The sequence below is a fragment of the Vigna unguiculata genome, chromosome 11 (genome assembly GCF_004118075.2).
Source record: "Vigna unguiculata cultivar IT97K-499-35 chromosome 11, ASM411807v1, whole genome shotgun sequence".
Classification (NCBI taxonomy): domain Eukaryota; kingdom Viridiplantae; phylum Streptophyta; class Magnoliopsida; order Fabales; family Fabaceae; genus Vigna; species Vigna unguiculata.
The window spans coordinates 40,242,803-40,264,919 of record NC_040289.1 but is presented as its reverse complement, the minus strand read 5'-3'; the positions used below and the strand labels follow the sequence as shown (position 1 = coordinate 40,264,919).

The following is a 22,117-nucleotide window of genomic DNA, read 5'->3' as shown; positions in this document are numbered from 1 at the left end:
TTTATACAAACATAGCACATGACTTATTACCCTTAATTAAAAATATTTCCTTCAAATCACTTTCATTCATTCACATATTTCTTTATTTAATGGTTAGCAAAGAAAGAAAGATATATAAAGCAACATAGTTGATATATACAACAAAAGAAGATAAACAATTACTAATTGATTTAATTTAATTTAATTTATTGATTTATTACCTTTCAAGACTCTCGTAGAATGTATTTTACTTATCCAAAATTTCTTTGACTTATTTTTTTCTCAGCAAAACAGAATAAAGTAAAAAAAAAGAAAAGAAAGTCTTTATTTGATGAAGACAGAACTTATAGATTTTTTAAGAATGAAGATAGAGCTCAATAAATTTTTCCATAAGGAAAAATCAATTGATGACACTACTTTACAATTCAAAGATTAAATATGTTTTTACTTAAAATTCGCCAAATAATTTAAATTTTGATATAGTGTAATCTCTATATTTTAAATTGAGTAGATATAATTTTTTTTAATCGAATAACATTAATTTTTTTGCATTTGTTAAATGCTTCCGAAAACTAACATTCGAGTTGAATTATGTTAAACGGTGTAAATAACTTAAATATTAATTTGAAACATATTTGATAATTAAAAAGAATTATCTGAATTAGATTAAAGGAATATATTTATTATTTTTTAAGTTTTAGAACGAAAATAATTAAAATTTGAGACATAGATTAATTCCAATCTCACGTTGAATTTCAGAAGGTAAAATCATATTTAACCTTTTAATGATATATATATTTTTTTAAATAAATGATTTGGGTTGAAAGATGTAAAAATTACACCACCCTGGTCCAATTATTGTGTAGATATTAGATTATGTTTGAAAGTTGATAAATAAAATGGGTAAAAGACTTGGTAAAATTGAATATATGGAAGAAAAGTTTGGCCTTAGAAGACAATGCATAGGGTTTGTGTCATAAAATAGTAGCCAAAGAAGATACTAAATATGGTAAATGAGTAAAGTGATGGAAGCTTGATTTCCTTTTCCAATTAGCATGTACCAGAATTTGCGTTAGTATGTGTTCACAATTCATCACCAGCACCCAATTCTCTTCCACGTTTAATTCCCTCAGCTACGCACCATTATTAGAAAAGAGTGTTTCATTTCTTCATACCCAAGTTTTCCTTTCACTCACACAGCACATGTAAATTTAAGAATATCTTCTTAATCAGATCAAATGTTGTGTTCCATTTCACACTCCGAAATCTGAATGGCCACTCCTAATCCGACATGTCCACCACCCATGAAGGCCACCTCCAACGGTGCCTTCCAACACGAAAATCCTTTGGATTATGCGCTTCCCCTTCTCATCCTTCAGATATGTCTCGTCGTTGTCTTCACCAGGTTTCTCGCATTCATTCTCAAACCTCTCAGACAACCCAGAGTTATTGCAGAGGTTATTGTAAGTTTTCTGTTCTTTGCTTGCTTAGTTAGAACAAAAAGGTTTGATTTTTATGGGATTTCGTTCGTTAAAACCTCGGAATGAATTGCCATCATGGACGTTTGAATTGTTTTTGTTGTGATTCATGAAAAAGTTAACGTGGGGTTGGTGAATCTTGTTAATGCAGGGAGGGATATTACTTGGGCCATCAGCGATTGGGAGGAATGAGAAATTCCTGAACACGATTTTCCCTAAGAGAAGCTTAACTGTGCTTGAAACTGTGGCGAATCTGGGTCTTCTCTTCTTCTTGTTTCTGGTGGGGCTTGAGCTTGACATGCGTTCCATACGAAAAACTGGTCACAAGGCCTTGGCCATTGCAGTTGCAGGAATCACATTACCTTTTGTTCTTGGCATTGGCACCTCCTATGCTCTTCGAGCCACCGTATCCAAAAAGTCTAATCCAACCTCGTTCCTTATCTTCATGGGTGTTGCTCTCTCCATCACTGCATTTCCCGTTCTTGCACGCATCCTCGCCGAGCTCAAACTCCTCACAACTGATGCTGGTCGCATAGCAATGTCTGCAGCTGCTGTGAACGATGTTGCAGCATGGATTCTGCTTGCTCTTGCCATAGCTCTCTCTGGCTCTAACTCATCGCCTCTTGTTTCCTTGTGGGTCATACTCTGTGCTGCTGCTTTTGTCCTCTTTGCTATCTTCGCCATAAAACCCTTGCTCGCAATGATGGCCAAGCGTTCCCTTGAGGGTGAACCAGTGCAAGAGATTTACATATGCATCACCCTGACACTGGTCTTGGCTTGCAGCTTCATCACTGATACCATTGGAATTCACGCACTGTTTGGGGCTTTTGTTGTCGGCATAGTCATGCCCAAAGATGGTCCTTTTGCTGGGGTGCTGATCGAGAAGGTAGAGGACCTTGTGATGAGTCTGTTGTTGCCACTCTATTTTGTGTCCAGTGGTTTGAAAACTGATGTTACAACCATAAGAGGAACACTTTCTTGGTGTATGCTTGTGCTTGTTATTTTCACTGCTTGCTTCGGAAAGATCAGTGGCACATTCGTCGTGTCACTGTTATGTAAGGTCCCTTTTAGAGAAGCCTTGGCTCTTGGGTTTCTCATGAACACCAAAGGCTTGGTGGAACTCATTGTTCTCAACATTGGCAAAGATCGCAAGGTATACATAGCAAAATCTTGCTCATCTGATTCCAAATAGCTTCATATCAGACATCATTATCAATTTTTACATCCTAATTCTGACATCTTAGTTCAGACATCGTAGTTCAGATCAAATATTATTATAACTTTGACATCACCGAATACCCAGATCAAATATTATTATTTCTTGTGAAAATGTGCAGGTACTGAATGATCAGACATTTGCAATCTGTGTTCTGATGGCACTGTTCACCACATTCATCACAACCCCAATAGTGATGGCAGTGTATAAACCAGCTCGAAGGGGATTACCTTACACGCACAAAACAGTTCAACGCAAGGATCCAGACACAGAGCTAAGAGTGTTGGCATGTTTCCACAGCACCTACAACATTCCCACCTTAATCAATCTGATAGAGTCATCTCGGGGAACCAGAAAGCGAGGAAAGTTGTGCGTGTATTCCATGCACTTGATGGAACTCTCGGAGCGACCTTCAGCCATAACAATGGTTCACACGGCACGCAACAACGGCATGCCCTTCTGGAACAAAAAGCACGACAACAAAGACCAAATGGTGGTTGCATTTCAGGCCTATGGCCATCTAAGCAGCGTCAATGTCCGCCCCATGACAGCCATATCCGCCTTCAGCAGCATGCACGAAGACATCTGCACCAGCGCGCACCAGAAGCGAGTGGCACTCATTCTCCTACCTTTTCACAAACACCAACACTTCGATGGCACAATGGAGTCTCTGGGAAACTCGCTGCGTGTAATGAACGGCCATGTGCTCAGCCGTGCTCCCTGCTCTGTGGGGATTCTGGTCGATCGTGGACTCGGAGGTACGAGGCAAGTCCAAGCGAGTGATGTGTCGTACGATGTTGTTGTCGGGTTCTTTGGAGGAAGAGACGATCGTGAAGCACTTGCGTACGGAATGAGACTCGCTGAACACCCTGGAATCTCACTCACTGTTGTAAAGTTTGTAGCTTTACCTGGGCAAACATTCGCGTTCGGTGCGAAATTGGTTGGGATAACAGCGAACAAGGACAAGAAGATAATAAACGTGGCTCAGGGCACTGGTAGTGACGAAGATAAGCAAGAGGATGAGAAATTTTGGTCGGAGTTCGTGAGTGTGAGATCGAAGAACACGGAATCGATAACGTACGAGGAAAGAGTGGTGGAAAGCAAGGAAGATTTGAAAACAGTGTTGAGGGAGAAGAATCGGAGCAATCTTATTTTGGTTGGTAGAATGCCGCAAGTGGCACCATTGGCAGAGAAAAGTGATTGCCCAGAACTTGGTCCCATTGGAAGCTATTTGGCTTCTTCTGAGTTCTCCACTCTGTCTTCGGTTTTAGTGTTGCAGCAGTATAATCCTGAAACCGATGTTTATCCTATGGTTATGGAGGTTTCTGATTACAAGGATATGCCAGAAAAACCAACGGGTTCAGGTTTGTCGAGTTAAAAGTTGTTTCTGGGTGTTTGTCGTGTTGTAAAACTGCATGTACAACGAAAATTTAGAATAAAACAAACATAGTTCGGTGTTCGACTCAAATCTGTTTGGATCATTTGTTTCTTTACGTTCTCTGCTGCTTCTTGAATGCACATTTTAGATACTGAAAATAACTTTTAAAACGCTAGAAAGGTGTTTAATTCTTGTTACAGATATAAAATGATGATCAATGTCACACTAAATATATGGTTAAAATACATCTAATACGTAGAATGATAGTTTGACAAAAAAAAAATTTAACAAATTTTTCTTTTGAAGCCAAACTGTCACAACTTTGTCAAAATAATTGTTAAAAAATAATTTTCCATTTAATATATATCTGAGGGAATTAATTTTCATCTAAAATAATTGTGTGTTTGGTTGAATTAATTCACTAACACAGAGATAATAATTAGTTTTTTTATTCAATGTGAAATTTTTACCTTTTAATTAATTTGAAAACCAAACATACATTAATTCTATGTTTAGAAAATCAATTTTAGCCATCATTCTGACGTAAAACCAAATACGTCTAAAAATTTGAATTCTCAGTTGGATATTGAATTTTTTTATGTATTGTTTTATTTATTGTGTTTTCAAAATACAATAATAAATACTGATTTTAATATTTTAAAATATATTAAAATAAAATTTAATATACCTATGCTCAACAGAAACCACTACAAAAACCCACCAAAGAGCAAAGATTTTGAACTCGTCATTCAACCTTCAACTCTTTGGATTTTGAAATCCTAGAACTTCTTTTATTTCCTCAACGGGAAACAAAAAACACCCAAAAAATAATAATTAAGGAATTAAACTTATTGGTACCCAATGCGCTGAAATGAAATGTTGATGTTGTTTTGTTCTTGATATGAGGCCAGTTAATGTTGCACTTGAAAGAAACGTTCTCAGCTTTTAAATGCAGAAACATATATACCCAGTTATTTCTCAATACAATCGTGTTTTGTGGTTTAAATGATAATGTTTGGATTTGATGCGACTTTTTAACCCTAACTATCTAAGCAAATAATTATTTTTTAAAAGAGATTTCACAACCTAATTGTTGTCTTAAATTTTTGTAATGATAAAGACAAAATTATTCTTTAATTATTCTTTTAAAATGATTGCGGAAGAACACCAAGAGAATTATTCAAGAAAAAAAAATTATAAATAAAAATTAGAGTATTTTATTTTATTTCTTAATTATTTTTTTCATCGATCGCGTTTAATCAGAATATGTATAGAATTCAGTGATGCTGTAACTCACATGTTCAAAAGTCTTCAACTTCTATGACAGTGCTTTCAGAAATAGGCATTTGGAACATGATTGTGGAATGAGATTTCTATGTTTCTATATACCTTTTTTCTATTTTGGTCATAGTAAAATATCTTTTAAAATGTTTTTTGTACTTTTTCATTTTGTTTTACTTTTTATGATCTATTTATGTTTCTAATATTTATAATATTATCCATTTTAAATCAATTAGTTCATTAAAAAATAGTAAAAACTAAAAGAAAACTATTTATATATTACAAGGAGAAAAATAAAATGAATATGCTATAAGGACTAAGATAAATAAATTTAGAAAATGAATATATATATATATATATATATGTATAATATTATTAAAAGTAAAAAGTATAGTTAAGCCTAATTTAAAATTGTTTCTTAACTTGAATCTAGGTGATTCAACATTTCGCTTTGTTTGATTTGATTGTGTCGTGTCATTTACTTAACTTTGGTGTGTTCTGATCAATGGATAACAAGAGTAGAGTTTTAATCTTAGAGTGAAAAAAAAAATGGTAATAACAGGTTAACGTGTATATATTTTTTATTGACAAGAGGTTACGTGTAGTTTCTGAGAATATATCTGCAACAGGTGTGAGGTTATTGACAAGAGGGAACAAAATCGAAACAACTGATGTGGCAGTTTTTGAGAGTACATTGTTGCTGATATGCTTATCTCACATCATCTCCACCTAAATTTATATGCTATAAATGAATAAATAGATTTTACATCAAAAGGAGGAAAAGGAGAATAGGAAAAAAAAAGAAACTCTTAGGTAAATAACCATAATTGATTCAATTAGGAAAACTTCAAACAACATCTTCTCGGGGAAAACATTGATCTCTGGCATAGGATTCAAATAATTAACCAGCGGTTAGTTGCACGACCCTTCAATTGTTACTTTCTTTCATGATTTTGTTTATAATTAAAAGGAACAAATTTAAGAATGTCTTGTTGTAAGGTAGATGATTCCATATTTTTGGAATTGTTACATTGTGGATCTGGTAAGAAAGAATCTCTAATCAATTCATGTTGGCATGTAAAAGTCCATGCCATTTTTTTTGTTTCTAATTTCTAACATTTTCGATGAGTTTATCGATCTCTGAGATTCGTGTGATTTCCTTCAACGTTGTGGGAATTCTCATTTTTCATCATACAAACAGTAGCACAGTTGGAATATTTGAGGGCAGGAAATAGAAAACTGAAAACAAGAAGACGAGTTGTGTGTGTATGGTGTTTGTTCTTTTCATCATTTCCTCCAGAAATCATTGCAATCAGAAAACGTGAAAAAAACTGAAATTAATGGGAATATGAATGTGATGTGAGGACAATCTACTTAACTTTTACTGTTGAAAATGCTAATCTATTTGTCTGTTTAACAGATGAGATCGGTGAAAGTGAGTAACATCTCTTCAGGTGCAACCGAGCAAGATTTGAGGGAATTTCTTACCTTTCCTGGAAAAATTGAACATGTTGAAATGCAAAGGTTTGTGTACACAATATGAATTAAATTTTGGTTAGAACATGCAGCATATAACATCTCTCAATTTTTCAGTGACAAGGGAAGTTCCAAAGTTGCGTATGTCACCTTCAGTACTCCAGAGGGAGCAGAAACTGCAGTTCTTCTCTCGGTAGATTCATTCTCATTGCCTTCTGTCTAATTTTGCTCTCTATATTGAAATATTAATGTTTCAACAGTTAATATTCTCTATTTGACAAATGCTTGCTAACACCAAAACAATATGCACCTCTTTCTTTTATGGGAAAGCATGGTAATGGTAACAGTTTGATTATTATAGTAGAAGTGGCAAAATTAATTTCATGTTTAAGAGCTGACATGAAACTTGTGTTGGTGTCTCCAGGGAGCAGTTGTGTGTGGACAGTCTCTGAACATTGAATTGGCTAACGATTATCCTCTGCCTTCATCGACTGAATCTCCAGTAACTATTCCCTCTATTTATCCCCAATAATCTCCACATAATATGCTGTCAAAAGTTTTAACTTATGACTTTCAATAAATTTGGTATTCTATAATATGTTGACAACCATGTTAGACAATTTATAGTGTAATGATTCTGACCTGTAACACAGATTGGTAACGCTGAAAGTGGGGAATCTGGTATGAGAAAGGCAGAGGATGTTGTAAGCACCATGTTAGCCAAGGGCTTCATTTTGGGTAAAGATGCATTGTATCGAGCAAAATCCTTTGATGAAAGGCACCGACTTACTTCCACGGCTTCAGCAAAAGTTGCTTCTTTGGACCAGAAGGTGGGATTTACTGAAAAGATCAGTGCTGGTACAGTTATAGTGAATGACAAGGTGAAAGAAATGGATGAGAAATTTCAAGTCTCAGAGAAGACTAAAACTGCAATTTCAGCAGCTGAGCAGTCGGTGTCCAGTGCTGGATCTGCTATAATGAAGAATCGGTATGTGTTGACTGGGGCTACATGGGTCACAGGTGCTTACAACAGGGTTGCAAAGAAAGCAGAGGAAGTGGGACAGAAAACTAAGGAGAAGGTTTTGGCGCAGAATAATCAAGGAACCACCATGTCGGAGGAACCCACCACACCTGATCAAACCTCTAAACAGGCAACCACAGTCAATGAACCCTCAAAACCTGAACCTCAACAGGCCACCACAGTTGATCAACCCTCAAAATCTGAAACTCAGCAGGTCACCACAGTTAATGAACCCTCCAAACCTGAACCTCAAGTGGTCACCACAGTTAACGAACCCTCCAAACCTGAAGCTCAACAGGCAACCAAGGATGGTCAATCTGCCAGTCCAGCAAAATCTACTGCCTGATCCTATGATTTGCAAATGAATATGCGTGAAATTTGGGTCATATATATGAGCTTATTAGAGTATTTTTGGGATGTTGGATGGTAAATGTCCAATAACCAACTGGGTTGTAGAAATAAAATAAATCTGGAGATCCTCAGTGTAGTAATTCTTTTCTGAGACTTCATGCAGTCAAATATATACCCTATTTACTTCGTCCTGAGGAAATACGGTTGCGTCCATGTATCTTGTTTATTACGCTAGTTACTAATAGACTAATAGTTGCATGTATCTCCCATGAGAATCTCTCTCTCTCTCTCTCTCTCTCTCTCTCTCTCTCTCTCTCTCTCTCTATATATATATATATATATATATATATATATATATATGTGTGTGTGTGTGTGTGTGTGTATAAGTGGATCATTCAGAATGAGCGCTCCTATCTAGGCATTTGCAATAAGATATGCTGACAGCATGGCGGCTGTAAAATGCTGAATGCGTCAGAGATTTATTCAGTCACAAGTTCATAAAGAAAACAACTATTTAAATTGCTTAATACTAAATCGTATCATTACATCACAGCTTTCCCTAGTTTGGAAATGCATTTGACATCGTATACAAATGAATTATTGATGTAAATAAATGCTGCAGTATGTGTGCTCCACAATCACGTCCCGGTATAAAATAGGCCAAAGACTTCAAGAACTCAAAAAATGTGTTAGGATGACGTCAATTTACTTACTGATGTCTCTCCAAAAACTTCTCTATTACGACGGAGAATGCCGCAAAGCCAGCACAACCAACACAAGCTGCCTTTGGACCACCTAGAACCACGTCACAATAAGGGAAACTTTAACATACGTTATGAAGGAATAAAAGAAGGTTGAGAACAGGTTCATAAAAGGATTTGATTTTCTATTCGTCGTTTGCCGGTTCATTATCCTTTTAGTATACCTCTCTCCCCTCTATTCCTTTCTCATTCCACCTATCACTCGTTTCATGTCCCTCCCAAGGTTCTACGGTCACAAGATCTATTGAATTGGTTTCTACCAAAGTGTATTATCTGATTTCCGGATTTTATCTACAGCACAAAAGAACATTTAACGATAAAACTACTTTGAAAGGTAATAAATAGAACAATTTTAAAATAGCCGTGTGTATAGAGGGGATTGTGGCCAAGGCTCCCCAAAGAAGAAAAACCTCTCATGTGCGTTGGGTCAGGGGCACCACCTTATGATCTCCAAGGATGCCATGTTCCCTGGTTACTGCACTCCTCTACAGGGAGGCAGCGCTGACTTAGGCAACTAGCCTTTCGAATTGGTATGTCTTTTGAGTGTAGGGTGGTACTGTATAAATAGTTTCAAGATTGGGCTATTTGTAGGTAGGTTTCCAAGTATCAGAGTAAACAAGCACCAACTTGCATTACATACACATCACTATCGCCTACCATCTTTGTTGGCCATTCCCAGAACCCACTCATCAACCCTCATCCTAAAACAGTAAGGACAAGTTCCTTCTACCTTGCAGCTAACATTTCAGTTGAGATGAGAAGAAATATCCGTTTCTGTGAAGTTAAAAGTTCAGAGCAAGGGATTCAAGCTTCAAAGAACCAGAACCAATTCTTGAAAATGAATCATCTATGTTTAGGAACTGACAAGAAAAATCATTTTATGCTTTATTTTTATTATAGTAGTTAGTTATATTAAATTCTTGGTATCTTCGGAAAAGGATTTGAATTGTAATATATAAATACTACAAAATCATTTTTCAATGATTATTAAATTCTGTTGTGAAACAGGAGTTTAGTGACAATAAAAATTGAGGTTGTGATCATTTTCAAAAATAGTGTGTGGATGCAAAGCATAGAGCACTGTAACGAACATCAGCTCTTGAAAATCAATGATCCATTCTTCAACAACCAAGCCTTGTTCCCACTAGGTGGAGTCATCTACATGGATATGATCAAACAACACCATAATATTTTGTAATGAATAATTTATATAGACAAATTATTGACTTCAAAATTTTTCTTAGCCTCTGCCTCCAGCAATTGTCTTCTAAATTTTTCATAATGGAAATGCCTATAGTTTTTCTAAGTCTCTGCCTCTAGCATATGAGCTATCTCCATCTGACCTACTGTCCTTACGAGGGGCTTCTTCAGGTCATCTCCAACATGCCCAAACCACCAAAGTTTAGTTTCTCATTTTTTCTACAATCATTTTTATACACAGTATTTATTAATGATATATCTGCAAAAGTAAACCACTTCCAAAAGTGCATCCTTTTTTCTTCCAAGGAACCCAGTATCTAAGATAAAAACCAAACATATAATAGCAAAGTGCAATCTTGCGGTATCACATTTATGCGCATAGGTCTCTAAGTCCCTTTTATACAAGCCTTGCCAGCCCATTTATGCAGTTCCTTTGTTAAATTAAGAGAAATAAAAACACGATAAAATGATAGAATGTGTTACCTTTTGCTGATATTGCACCTCCAGTTGCACATCCAGCAACTACGGTATTTGTTATGTCATGTTTCGCTCTAGCCTGAAAAAAAAATCAAGGGCCCACGTGGTAAGAAGAATGAGCCTCATATTGTAAACATATATTTCCATTCCTCAAATGATCAAATCCATTAGACCTTCTCAACAACACATTCAGCAGCTGAGAATACAAAACCCATAACAGCAAATGCTTTGGCTGAACTCCAACTCCTTCTCCCCATCTGCTTTGCTTGATATATAAGTTGTTGTCTGCCAGTCATTTCCTCTTGCATCAGTGGGTTGTCCAGTGCTCCAAGAAATAAACCCATGAAGATGCCAAGTCCACCGCCTAAAAGGAACATCACATGAATCCCAAGAAACTCAAGTTCATTCAATGACATATTCGATGCGGTGGTACTCCTCGAATTGAATATGTTGAACGTAAATCATGCGAGCAAAAAAGGTCATTAATGGACTGAAACAGTAGCCTAAATCATATAAAAAACCTATTGGGAATATTAATCTACTTGCCTCACAGACAATGATGAAGCATCAGCATAAAGGATGATGAGTCAAATTATGGATAATCCTAAATTCCATCTTAGAGTTTCCATCATACAAAGTACCTAATAGGTACTAGTGGAAAGAACATCCTAAATGAAGCTGAAATCTCATAAACACACTACACTTGAACAATTGATGGTATAAAGACCATATTCATTTCAGGAAAATCAATTCAGTTAAACAGAGGAGCAAGAAACAACACACAGAGGTATGCATTAGAAAAAAAAGAAAAAAAGGTAACGAATGAATGGCATACCCATGACTCCACTGACGACACTTCGCACAGCACAATTGTTCCAAATGTCTTGACCACGGATTTCCTCAACCGAGGGCAGCCTTATGGGCTCAATCTGAGGCTTCTCTGCTTCTGCTGAGTTCAAAGAACCGTTTTCAACTGCTTTATCTGAACCATCAGCCATTTGTAAAGCTTAACCAGAGAATATGCCAGAGCTGATTGAAATCCGCACAGATGCTGTGTAATCAACGAAGAAGTAAATATTTCATCACTATTACTACTTCGTTATGAAGCAAAACCACACAAAATATCTATCAATGATGCAGAATAAATAGGCTACGACATCGAATCATGCAGAAAATTAAAATTGCAAAACACTATTTCACAGATGCTATGGTAAATAACAAATACAAGTAAGCTTGAAACAATGAGAGAGGAAGAGGAAAAAGTACCAATTGGCGGAGACGCCCAGACAACGGTGGAGGTTCGCCGTGAAGGGCGTAACGGCGGCAGAAGGTTCTCCGGTCTGGAAGAAGTTGAAGAATGGTGTAGTAGGATGCTGCCCGTTAGGGTACTAACCTATTTATACATAAACGCTCTAAATATATATATATATATATATATATATATATATATATATATATATATATATATATATATATATATATATATATATATGATTTTAATTTTAATATTTTCTTATGAAAAAAAAATATTACTTTAAAATATTTGGCATTTCATAATGACTTCTTCTACTCTTTAATTATTGATTATTAACTATAGTTAATTTAACATCTTGTGAAAAAAATATTAATTAACATTAACAGTATTATAGAAGTAAGGTAATTAAATTAATTTTAGATACCTATTTTAATTAGTTGATGTGATTACTATTTGGTATAAGCAAGGTAATTATATATATATATATATATATATATATATATATATATATACCCTTTCATTCAATAATTTATTTCAGTATTGTATTCTTATTACAAAATAATTGTAATTTGGTTGAATGTTTTCTTTCATGTATATTAAATTGATGTTTTGGTTTTAAATTCTTGTGTTCTTTTTTTTTTCACTTACATACATTGTGTTTGATAATACACAAAAGAGAGAAAATTGAAAATTGATATTAATTTAAAAATTATGACTTAATTGGAGTTTTTAACAGTGAATAAAGTATCATATTCATACACAAGGGTTTCAAATGATAATAGTACGTACAATTATCATGATTAAAAAATATTAAATAACTTGTACAAATAATACCAATAAATTACAATCATATCATTGTATACAATACGAGAGAACTTTACCCTTCTAAAGTAAGGTGATAAACAATAAATAAATAACCATTTATTTCAATTATTATACTTTTAAATATCAAATTCTAATAGAAAACCTACCGACTAGTAACTCACAACAAATTATACCCATTAAAACTTTACTTTTAAATGTTATTTATACATTTGGATTGTGATAATATATATATATATATATTAGAAGTGATCAAGACGTTAATTTGAAAATTATTAGTTTTTAAATTGAAGTTATTAATAAAGGTACAGCATCATATTCCGAGTCTTAAATAATAAACTTCGTGATTAAAAGAAAATGAGCAAATAAATAAAATAAGTGTCTTAGCCTTCAATATATTATGTTAATCTTTAATAGACAATTAACATTTTTTATATCAATTTTTTATTCACTTATTTGTTAAGAATATATATATATAAAAAAATATAAATTTATTATCTAAAGATTTTAACTTGAGTATATCATATTCTAATATTTCATACGTGCACATTCACAATTTATTTGTGTTAAATATTTCCCCTAAAATTTTGTAATTTACAATTTCGAGTGAAAATAAATTACTCAACATAAAACAGACACATGATCGTTAATTAATTTTATGCATAACAAAAATGTGATCCATACAAAGGAGTCAAATCAGAACAGGGGATTGAAATTTGAAGGGTGTTTCTTTCTTCATGTGGTAAAAACTTTTGAGAATAGTATTTTGACGTCATATTTTTTTTATTATTATTATTTTTTGTTATTATTTTATATTGGTATTTTGACATTATATTTTTTTTACTTGATACTGTGACTCGTTATTATTTACTCTTTTTTTTAAATATAAAAATTAACTTTTATTAAAATTATTTTATTCTTATAAGAGTTGATAAATGATAGTTAAATGGTGTCAAACATTTTTTTTTTCAATTTTGTAAGATCACTCTTTTCAAAATGCAACATTCCAAAAAGAAGAAATAACGAAGACAAAAAATTAAAATTTTCTGTGTAACGTGTTGAAGTTTTCCCTCAAGAAAAATAATATTGAAGCCTGTTTTATCTTTTTGTGATGATTTTATCTAACGTAACGTACGAGGAATCATATCAAATTGGAGCTTTGGACTTATAATACGAGAAGGCTGAAACTCCAAGGAACATATCCACACACTGTTTTGTCTTCTTCACCCACATCAACAAAACACCGAAATTCAAACCCTTCTCCTTTGGTTTTCACTCTGTAACCTTCAGTGCAGTTTTTTCTCTGCAAATTTTGAGGCCACTGGTGAAGGAAAAAAAAAATGAGTGAAAATCTGATGGGAAGAGTGAACGCTTTGGGGGAGCGTCTGAAAATCGGTGGAGCCGAAGTGGGTCGGAAGATGAGTGCTGGAATGAGTTCTGTGAGCTTCAAAGTGAAAGAGTTTTTCCAGGATTCAACCCATGCTGATAAGCTCGTTGGGGAAGCTACCTCTGAGACCCTTCACCACCCTCACTGGCCCATCATTCTTCATCTCTGTGACTTGGTCAATGGTGATCAACTTAACACTGCTGAAGTGGTGCGTGCAATAAAGAAGAGGGTTGTTTCCAAGAGTCATAGAACTCAGTATCTGGCTCTGGTTCTGCTTGAAGCACTGGTCAAGAACTGTGACAAGGCTTTCTTGGAGGTGGCAACTGAGAGAGTCCTTGATGAGATGGTGAAGCTCGTTGATGACCCTTGCACTTTTGTTCATACCAGGAACAAGGCTTTGATGATGATTGAGGCATGGGGAGAGTCCACCATTGAACTTCGCTATCTTCCTGTCTATTCACAAACTTACAAGGTACTTTCACAACTTTACAATCCAAGTTATATCTATGTTCAATAAAGCCCAAATCTTGATTTGATACTATGTTTAATTAGTCGGATGATATTATCACTTTAAAGTGTTTAGATGTGTCAGTTTGGTATCCGCTTTTAAAAATGTGTGAATCTAGTCCCAATTTTTAAAAATGTGTTTTAATCTAATAAGCAACTTCGTTCAGATGTATCAGTTTGGTACCCAATTTTTACTGATGTAACATTTTTCTGATGCAGAGTTTGAAATCAAGGGGGATTCGATTCCCTGGTCGTGACAACGAAAGTTTGGCTCCAATTTTCACTCCACCTCGTTCTGGCACTGCTCCAGAGGCAGATGTGAGTCTTGAACATCTTATGCAGCACAATGTACGAAGTTTTTCGCCTGTTGCTCCTTCTCGTTCCGCCACTACTTCAGGGAGTGATGTCAGTCTTGCAAATCTGATGCACCATGAAGTTCATGTCAAAAATCTTACTTCTCAACAAACAGAGGAAGCTTTTGATGTTGCGAGAAACAGCTTTGAGCTTCTTTCTACTGTCTTATCTTCTTCAACGCAGAAGGACGTTGTAAAGGTATATTCTCTTTTTGTTTTCGTTGCGGCAATGTTCAAAGACCATGCGATCTTAGTTCCTTTAGGTTGTGTTTCTAGTAAGTTACTATAATGCTGAAACCTGTTCCTCAAAAGCACATCCTTTTAGTGACCAACTTGTGTGTGATATTTTCAGGATGATTTGGTTACGACATTAGTACAACAGTGCCGACAGTCCCAGATTACTGTCCATAGAATCATTGAGACTTCATGGGACAATGAAGCGCTGCTTTGTGAGGCCTTGAACATAAATGATGAGATTCAGAAGGTTTTGAAGAGATATGAAGAAATGATGAAGAAGAAGAAGAAGCATGAACCTGAAGGTGATGAGGCACCACATTTTAGAGAAGAGAAAGCCCTGGTTAGAAGAAGTGGAAGTTCAAGAAGTGGAAACAGAGGAAACCAGGATGACATGTTGGATGATCTTGATGAGATGATATTTGGGAAAAGGGGTGGTTTTGATGAAGAACAATATCCAAAGAAACAACATTCATCAACAAAAGATGATCTCATCTCCTTCTAAGTTCACGCTACAACAGAGTTTCAATTTTTATTACAACACTACGTTTGATTTTGTTGGTTCTGTTTTCGTTTTATATATGCTGTTTATGAACCAATGTCTGATACCTTTCTGTTTTTTTCCTTCTATTAGTATTCTGTGAAACTATCGTTAATCTCAAGCTTTAATATTATAATTATAAAAAAAAAAATCCACCTAGTACAATTTTTCATATCTATAAAAGTATTACTCTAAAATGATAAATCATGACATCACTGTTCCTGGCTTAATTTGATTTGATTTTCAATAAGAAGTCACTCAAATTAAACCTAGACAATCAATTATAATTTGATTTAATTTAATTTAATATAAAATTTAAATTAAATCAATTACTATTTCACAATCGATTATAAATAAAAATTTGTTCTTTGTTTTTAGATATCTTATACTGTTATTATTTTTCAATTTTCCGTATGTGATCTCTAAAACAAAAATAGAATCGAGGTATAATTAGTCGGATAATACTCACTTGTATTTAAATGTATCAGTTTGGTATTGTTTTTAAAAAGATATTAATTGAGTCTCAACTTTTGAAAAGATGCTTCAATTAAGTCTTTTTTAAGCAAGAAATTATTAACACAGTATTGATATTTAAAATGACTTACAAAATTACAAAATTAAGTATTAATATTTATATCAAAATTTAGTGATAAAAGTCATAGATTAAGTTAACCGCATTAATAATTTTTGTCTGAAAAACACTTGATTAAGACATTTTATCAAAAATTAAGATTAAATTGACACATTTTTAAAAGTAAGTACCATCTCATTAATTAAACCTAGAATCAAACAAATATATATATATATATATATATATATATATATATATATAATTCATATATTTTAGGTTAAATTATACTTTTAGTCCCCATTTTTGTAGCAAAATTTGAATTTGGTTCCTCAATTATTTTTTATCTCAATCTGGTCCCTATTTTGGGAAATTTGACCCAATCAAGTCCTTTCCGTTAGTGGTGGAGTAACGGTGTTAAATGGGGTGCCACGTGTCAGCTTCTGGATTTTTTGAAATTTTTTTTATTTTTTATTATTCTTTTTTTGTATTTTTTTTTTGAATTTTTATTAATTTTTTTGAATTTTTTTAGAAAATTAAAATTTTGCCACGTGTCAAGCTGACATCGTGCCACGTGTCACTATTTGGGAAGTGTCATTTTCTCATTCTCAATTTGGTCCCTGTATTTTATTTTTTGTCTCAATTTAGTCCTAATTTTTGTAAAAATTATGCAATTTCGTCCCCCTCCAAATTGAAAAAAAAAATTATAAAATGTTATACAAATATTTTTATTAAATTTGATTTTTTTTTATTCAAATTGATATTTTTATTATATATTTTCAATAAAATCAAGTTTCTTTAAATTTGTTTCACATTAAATTTTACTTAAAATTGTTTTCAAAATTTAAATTTATTTGTTTTTTATTGTTACATAAACTAGTTAATTTTTCTTAAATTATATAATTGTTATTTTTATACTAACTAAAACATTTGTATAGAAATTATTGAATTTTACACATTTAAAAATATGCAATTATTTAAAATATAAATTCAAATAAAAAATAATATTAAAGTATAATATAATAAAATATCAATATAATTTATGAATTTTTTTATTAATATTATTTTCTATTAACAATTTTAAAACAATTTTAAATAAAGTTTAACGTAAAATATAAATTAAAATAAACTTAATCTTGTTAAAAATATTTACTTAAAATATCAATTTTGATAAAAATATTTGTACATATTTATATAAAAATTAAATTTGGTTTAAATTTGGAGAGGGACAAAATTGCACAATTTTTACAAAAATTGGGACTAAATTGAGACAAAAAATAAAATATAGGGACCAAATTGAAAATGGGAAAATGACACCTCCCAAATAGTGACACATGGCACTGTCACTGCCACGTGGCACGATGTCAGCTTGACACGTGACAAAATTTTAATTTTTTTAAAAATTTTTAAAAAATTAATAAAAAATAAAATAAAAATTCAAAAAAAAATTAATAAAAAATTTCAAAAAATTTCAAAAAATCCATAAGCTGACACGTGGCACCCCATTTAACACCGTTACTCCACCACTAATGAAAAGGACTTGATTGGGTCAAATTTTCCAAAATAGGGACCAGATAAAAAATAATTGAGGGACCAAATTCAAATTTTACTACGAAAATTGGAACTAAAAGTATAATTTAACCTATATTTTACAAAGTAAAAACTAAACAAAGAGATGAAAATTAAAATACTATTTAGACATACACTGATGAAAGAACATTAAGACAAGTATGGAGAATTTGAGAAAGATTCTATCTTGAAGTTGTTGTTATACATTAGTTATGTTGTGTCTGTAAATTTTTGCGTGCAGTGATCGAGCGTAACAATGGCCGGAAAGTACATTCCACGATCCAAATCGCGAACCACTCTGTTCCTCTTCCTTCTCGCTTTCTCTCTCCTCTTCATCCTCTTCTCTCTCTCTCCTCTCCGCTCTCCCTCTCTTCCTCCCACCAATGTCCGCGTTCCCGATGCCGAAACTTCCTTCCTCGTCTCCCTCGACCGCTTCCTCGCCGCCACGCCATCCTCCGTTGCCGACGACACCGCGCGCGCCGGGCAAGAGGATCTCGTCGACAAGCTCGACGACGCCGTTTATCGCTCCGAGATGGACAGGCTGTACACCGATCCTTACTACCCGCTCTCCCTTCCCCTTAGGGTTTACGTCTACGACATGCCCCCAAAGTTCACCTACGATTTGCTCTGGCTCTTCAAAAGAACCTACCAAGAAACCTCCAATCTCACCTCCAATGGAAGTCCCGTTCACCGTCTCATCGAACAGGTTCCTTCCGTTTCTCCTCGCTTTATTCCCTCACCGTTTTGTTGATCTGTTAAATTGCGTCGGTTGGTTGTGATTGCGAATGCAGCACTCCATTGATTACTGGCTCTGGGCGGATCTCATCGCACCCCAATCGAAGAGGCTCTTGAACAGTGTCATCAGGGTTCACCGACAGGAGGAGGCTGATTTGTTTTACGTTCCCTTCTTCACCACTATCAGCTTCTTCCTCATGGAAAAACAACAATGCAAGGCCCTTTATAGGGTGTGAGTGCTCTTCTAATGCTCTCATTTTTTTTTTCTTCACTTTATGTTACCTTCTTTCAGTTATATGCATTAACCACCAATTTGATTCTCCAACTATTGCTTCCTACACAATAAAACCATATATAGCCCACAAGTTTATTCAATTTTACTAACAGGTTAAGAACTAATTTGAAAGGTTTTTCAATGTATAGGAGATTATATACAATATGTTACTTAAAGAATTAGTATTTGGGAGAGAGGGTAATACTTCAGGAGGAAAATGAGAGTTTATTCCTTGACTGATAACAATACTAGAACCTTGTTTTTCTGGTTTTTGATGGCTGGTGCAATGTGGACAATTATGCCTGATGTTGGTGTGGATGTAGGAAGCTTTGAAGTGGATCACTGATCAACCTGCATGGAAGCGCTCTGGTGGTAGAGATCACATAATCCCTGTGCATCATCCCTGGTCTTTTAAGTCTGTTCGAAAAGAAGTGAAGAAAGCAATATGGTTGTTGCCTGATATGGATTCCACAGGGAACTGGTCAGTTTTTCTAACTTGCACACAACTTTATGAATTCAATGTTATTGTTTGTTGGAAGTGGCATCCAGTGATCTTTTTCCTCTTTCAGGTACAAGCCAGGACAGGTTTTTCTGGAGAAAGACCTGATTCTTCCATATGTTCCCAATCTTGATTTATGTGATGCCAAGTGTTTGGCCGAGATAAATCCTAAAAGAAATATGTTGCTTTTCTTTCGGGGCCGGCTCAAGAGAAATGCGGTAAGCATATTGTGCGATGCCTGGTTAATTTATTGACTGGCAGGTGGAAGATTTACAAGTTCTATCTGCATATGTCTAGTATCAGTATATTTTTATGGTTTTGTCAACATTATAGAACTGACTTTAAGCAACTAAAATCAGAATCATGGTGATGCAGAAAAAGCTCCCCTTGTCGCCAGAAATAGTTTGAATTTTTTTGTCAAGAAAAAAAGGTTTTGTTTCTTTGGAAATTCAATGTATGATAGATGATTTCTTTCCCGATAATTTCTGTTCACTGTTAGTTTAAAATCAGCCTTAAGAGCTTATATTGACAAAAGTATATTGTGATTGTTGGATGTGTGATATGTCCTTTACTCCTTAATTACATAAGGAAGGCCTTGTTTCATTTGGGGTAGAGCTGTGACTGGCTAATGGGTTTTTACTGCTAGTTGTTCAATATTATACTGTCTGAGCTGGAAGTTGGATCATGATTTACCCTACTTCTGTATGCAGCATTCTCAAATTTTTTGGTCACTTCCATGGCTGCATGTTTTTATATTCTGAGTTTAGTTGCTTTCGTTGTGATCTTGTTTCAGGGAGGAAAGATACGCTCTAAGCTTGTGGCTGAATTAAGTGGGGCTGATGGTGTGAGTATAGAGGAGGGAACAGCTGGGGAGGGGGAAAAGAAGCTGCACAAATTGGCATGCGCAAGTAATATAAGTTCACCACTTGGATAAATGAACTCTGGTTACTTATCTTGTTGTATTTATTTGCTTGCCTTGCACATCGTCAGGTCTCTATTTTGCCTAAGCCCTGCCGGCGACACTCCATCCTCTGCTAGATTATTTGATGCTATTGTTAGTGGATGCATTCCAGTTATAATAAGTGATGAGCTGGAGCTTCCTTTTGAAGGAATACTTGATTACAGGAAGGTGTGTATGTATGCATTTATATCATGTATTTGATTACATTAAGAACCTCATGACTTGTTATTTTTTTTTTAATAGGAATCTGCCATTATTTTTTTTTTCCATGTATGCAGATAGCATTGTTCATTTCCTCCAATGATGCCCTAAAGCCAGGATGGCTTTTGGATTATTTGAAAGGCATTAAACCTGCTCGTATCAAAGAAATGCAAAAATATCTTGCCGAGGTTTGTAATTCCCTTCATGTAGAATTTAATTTAACTGATTTTCATTTTCTAAAATTGATTTGTGCATTGCCTTTTTTGCTTGTTTGATTGATGTTTTCCTTTTTCTTTTCAGTATTCAAAGCATTTCCTGTATTCTAGTCCAGCTCAGCCATTGGGTCCTGAAGACTTGGTTTGGAAAATGGTTTGCTACTGTTTGTTTTGCTATATAAGTTTCTGTTCCTATTATTCTTTCTAGGTTCTTTGTTCACATAATGAACTTAAGCTTGGGTTTAATCCTGAACTTGCTCATCGAGTGGTTTCTTCCAGGGTAGTTTTGTTTAGTTTTTGAAAAAGAACACAATTACGCCTTTTTGTTCATTTGTTCTGTAGTTTTTTGAGTTTATTTCTGGACGCCATATAATTAATGAAGTGAAATATGACCAGTAAGAGAAAGGTGGCGATCAGAATATGTGAAGGTTTAATATTGACACACTTAGCTGTGACTTTTGTTTTCTAGAAGTTTTATTTTGCTTTTAAAGCTGTGACTATAGCCTTTCATTATCTAGACTTTATTAGGGTATGTGTGAACAAATTTCTTCATAAGCACTTCTAAAAGAGAAAAATAAGAAGAAAAACCCTAAATGGCTTTGTCTTAAGTTATAATTATATCATACACAAGTTAAAAATAAGAATTTAGAGAAATTATGAGAAAATTTGTACAATTTGGTTGGTTGGTTGTACAAACTTAGATTTCTATAATTCTCTTGACAATTCTTAACTATTTGACAATTTTTCTCTATGTTTGATGCTACAGATGGCTGGGAAGTTGGTGAACATCAAGCTTCACACAAGAAGATCTCAACGTGTAGTGGAAGGATCTAGAAAACTGTGTACTTGTGATTGCAGGCCTTCCAATAAAACTGCTTCAATTATTTCTTGAATCACTGTTTTTTCTTTATAATTGTATTATCTGCAGTTTTGCTCATCCCTTTTTATTCGTCCCCTGCAATTGTTTTTGTATTCTTTGGTTGTGGCTAGTTTGTTGTATAACTTGGATAGTACTTGACGGAAAAAGAATTTAAATGGCAATCAAATATCATAATTGCTTGTAAGTTCTTTTTGGGTCTTTCTTCCTGCACCTCCAAAATTTCTTCTACACCTCCAAACTTTTTTTAAATTCCCAAAAAATCCTTTGACCATTTAAGAAAATTTGCAGACACCATATCTTCAAAATTATGTCGATTTTCGAAAATCAAAATATATGACTTTCGCAAGTCAAAATATATCACCGAAAATCGATTTTCGGAAGTCAAAAATAACTTCCGAAAGTCAAAATGTATCACCGAAAGTCGACTTCTGGAAGTAAAAAAAATTCTCGGAAGTCGACTTCCGGAAGTCAAAAAATATTTGACTTCCGGGAAGTCAA

At 34.2% G+C, this 22,117-nt stretch overlaps 5 protein-coding genes across 8 annotated transcripts; 4 read left to right on the top strand and 1 right to left on the bottom strand.

Moving 5' to 3' along the window:
* The first annotated feature begins 1,096 nt into the window (after positions 1-1,096).
* On the top strand, positions 1,097-4,091 carry LOC114170524 (cation/H(+) antiporter 19-like). The gene is made up of 3 exons (XM_028056020.1): positions 1,097-1,442; positions 1,609-2,610; positions 2,795-4,091. Exons 1-3 carry the CDS (start codon positions 1,251-1,253, stop codon positions 4,049-4,051), a joined length of 2,451 nt encoding a protein of 816 aa, XP_027911821.1. The 5' UTR covers positions 1,097-1,250; the 3' UTR covers positions 4,052-4,091.
* Positions 4,092-6,117: 2,026 nt separating this feature from the next.
* On the top strand, positions 6,118-8,454 carry LOC114170544 (binding partner of ACD11 1-like). The gene is made up of 5 exons (XM_028056042.1): positions 6,118-6,243; positions 6,753-6,856; positions 6,926-7,001; positions 7,233-7,310; positions 7,462-8,454. Exons 2-5 carry the CDS (start codon positions 6,753-6,755, stop codon positions 8,173-8,175), a joined length of 972 nt encoding a protein of 323 aa, XP_027911843.1. The 5' UTR covers positions 6,118-6,243; the 3' UTR covers positions 8,176-8,454.
* LOC114170545 (mitochondrial import inner membrane translocase subunit TIM22-4-like) lies at positions 6,639-12,010 on the bottom strand. 4 transcript variants are annotated; one of them, XM_028056046.1, is made up of 6 exons: positions 11,885-12,010; positions 11,454-11,669; positions 10,792-10,982; positions 10,625-10,697; positions 6,959-7,040; positions 6,639-6,825 (listed from the first exon to the last, which is right to left on the bottom strand). In XM_028056046.1, exons 2-5 carry the CDS (start codon positions 11,614-11,616, stop codon positions 6,961-6,963), a joined length of 507 nt encoding a protein of 168 aa, XP_027911847.1. In that variant the 5' UTR covers positions 11,617-11,669; positions 11,885-12,010; the 3' UTR covers positions 6,639-6,825; positions 6,959-6,960. The 4 variants fall into 4 exon arrangements, with proteins under 4 accessions (XP_027911847.1, XP_027911844.1, XP_027911848.1 ...); XM_028056043.1 differs by lacking the exons at positions 6,639-6,825; positions 6,959-7,040 and adding an exon at positions 8,675-8,975; XM_028056047.1 differs by lacking the exons at positions 6,639-6,825; positions 6,959-7,040 and adding an exon at positions 10,041-10,317.
* A 1,898-nt stretch (positions 12,011-13,908) lies between these two features.
* On the top strand, positions 13,909-15,777 carry LOC114170656 (TOM1-like protein 1). The gene is made up of 3 exons (XM_028056178.1): positions 13,909-14,554; positions 14,809-15,141; positions 15,295-15,777. The coding sequence occupies exons 1-3, from the start codon at positions 14,036-14,038 to the stop codon at positions 15,679-15,681; spliced, it is 1,239 nt and encodes a 412-aa protein (XP_027911979.1). The 5' UTR covers positions 13,909-14,035; the 3' UTR covers positions 15,682-15,777.
* A 2,234-nt stretch (positions 15,778-18,011) lies between these two features.
* On the top strand, positions 18,012-21,803 carry LOC114168428 (probable arabinosyltransferase ARAD1). The gene is given in 10 exon segments (XM_028053228.1): positions 18,012-18,560; positions 18,646-18,819; positions 19,187-19,344; positions 19,433-19,580; positions 20,156-20,231; positions 20,234-20,270; positions 20,353-20,491; positions 20,602-20,712; positions 20,825-20,893; positions 21,506-21,803. Coding segments are annotated over 10 exon segments (1,488 nt in total). The 5' UTR covers positions 18,012-18,110; the 3' UTR covers positions 21,632-21,803.
* The last annotated feature ends 314 nt before the right edge of the window (positions 21,804-22,117 follow it).

Bases quoted from the DNA above. Each gene is read 5' to 3' on its own strand.
- LOC114170524 (XM_028056020.1), top strand. From the start codon at position 1,251: ATGGCCACTCCTAATCCGACATGTCCACCACCCATGAAGGCCACCTCC. The intron at 1,443-1,608 runs GTAAGTTTTCTG...TTGTTAATGCAG, and splicing joins GAGTTATTGCAGAGGTTATT to GGAGGGATATTACTTGGGCC. The intron at 2,611-2,794 runs GTATACATAGCA...GAAAATGTGCAG, and splicing joins ACATTGGCAAAGATCGCAAG to GTACTGAATGATCAGACATT.
- LOC114170544 (XM_028056042.1), top strand. From the start codon at position 6,753: ATGAGATCGGTGAAAGTGAGTAACATCTCTTCAGGTGCAACCGAGCAA. The intron at 6,857-6,925 runs GTTTGTGTACAC...TCAATTTTTCAG, and splicing joins GAACATGTTGAAATGCAAAG to TGACAAGGGAAGTTCCAAAG. The intron at 7,002-7,232 runs GTAGATTCATTC...TGGTGTCTCCAG, and splicing joins AAACTGCAGTTCTTCTCTCG to GGAGCAGTTGTGTGTGGACA.
- LOC114170545 (XM_028056043.1), bottom strand. From the start codon at position 11,616: ATGGCTGATGGTTCAGATAAAGCAGTTGAAAACGGTTCTTTGAACTCA. The intron at 10,983-11,453 runs GTATGCCATTCA...TGTTCCTTTTAG, and splicing joins TGTCGTCAGTGGAGTCATGG to GCGGTGGACTTGGCATCTTC. The intron at 10,698-10,791 runs GTCTAATGGATT...TTTTTTTTTCAG, and splicing joins CTGAATGTGTTGTTGAGAAG to GCTAGAGCGAAACATGACAT.
- LOC114170656 (XM_028056178.1), top strand. From the start codon at position 14,036: ATGAGTGAAAATCTGATGGGAAGAGTGAACGCTTTGGGGGAGCGTCTG. The intron at 14,555-14,808 runs GTACTTTCACAA...TTTCTGATGCAG, and splicing joins TCTATTCACAAACTTACAAG to AGTTTGAAATCAAGGGGGAT. The intron at 15,142-15,294 runs GTATATTCTCTT...TGATATTTTCAG, and splicing joins CGCAGAAGGACGTTGTAAAG to GATGATTTGGTTACGACATT.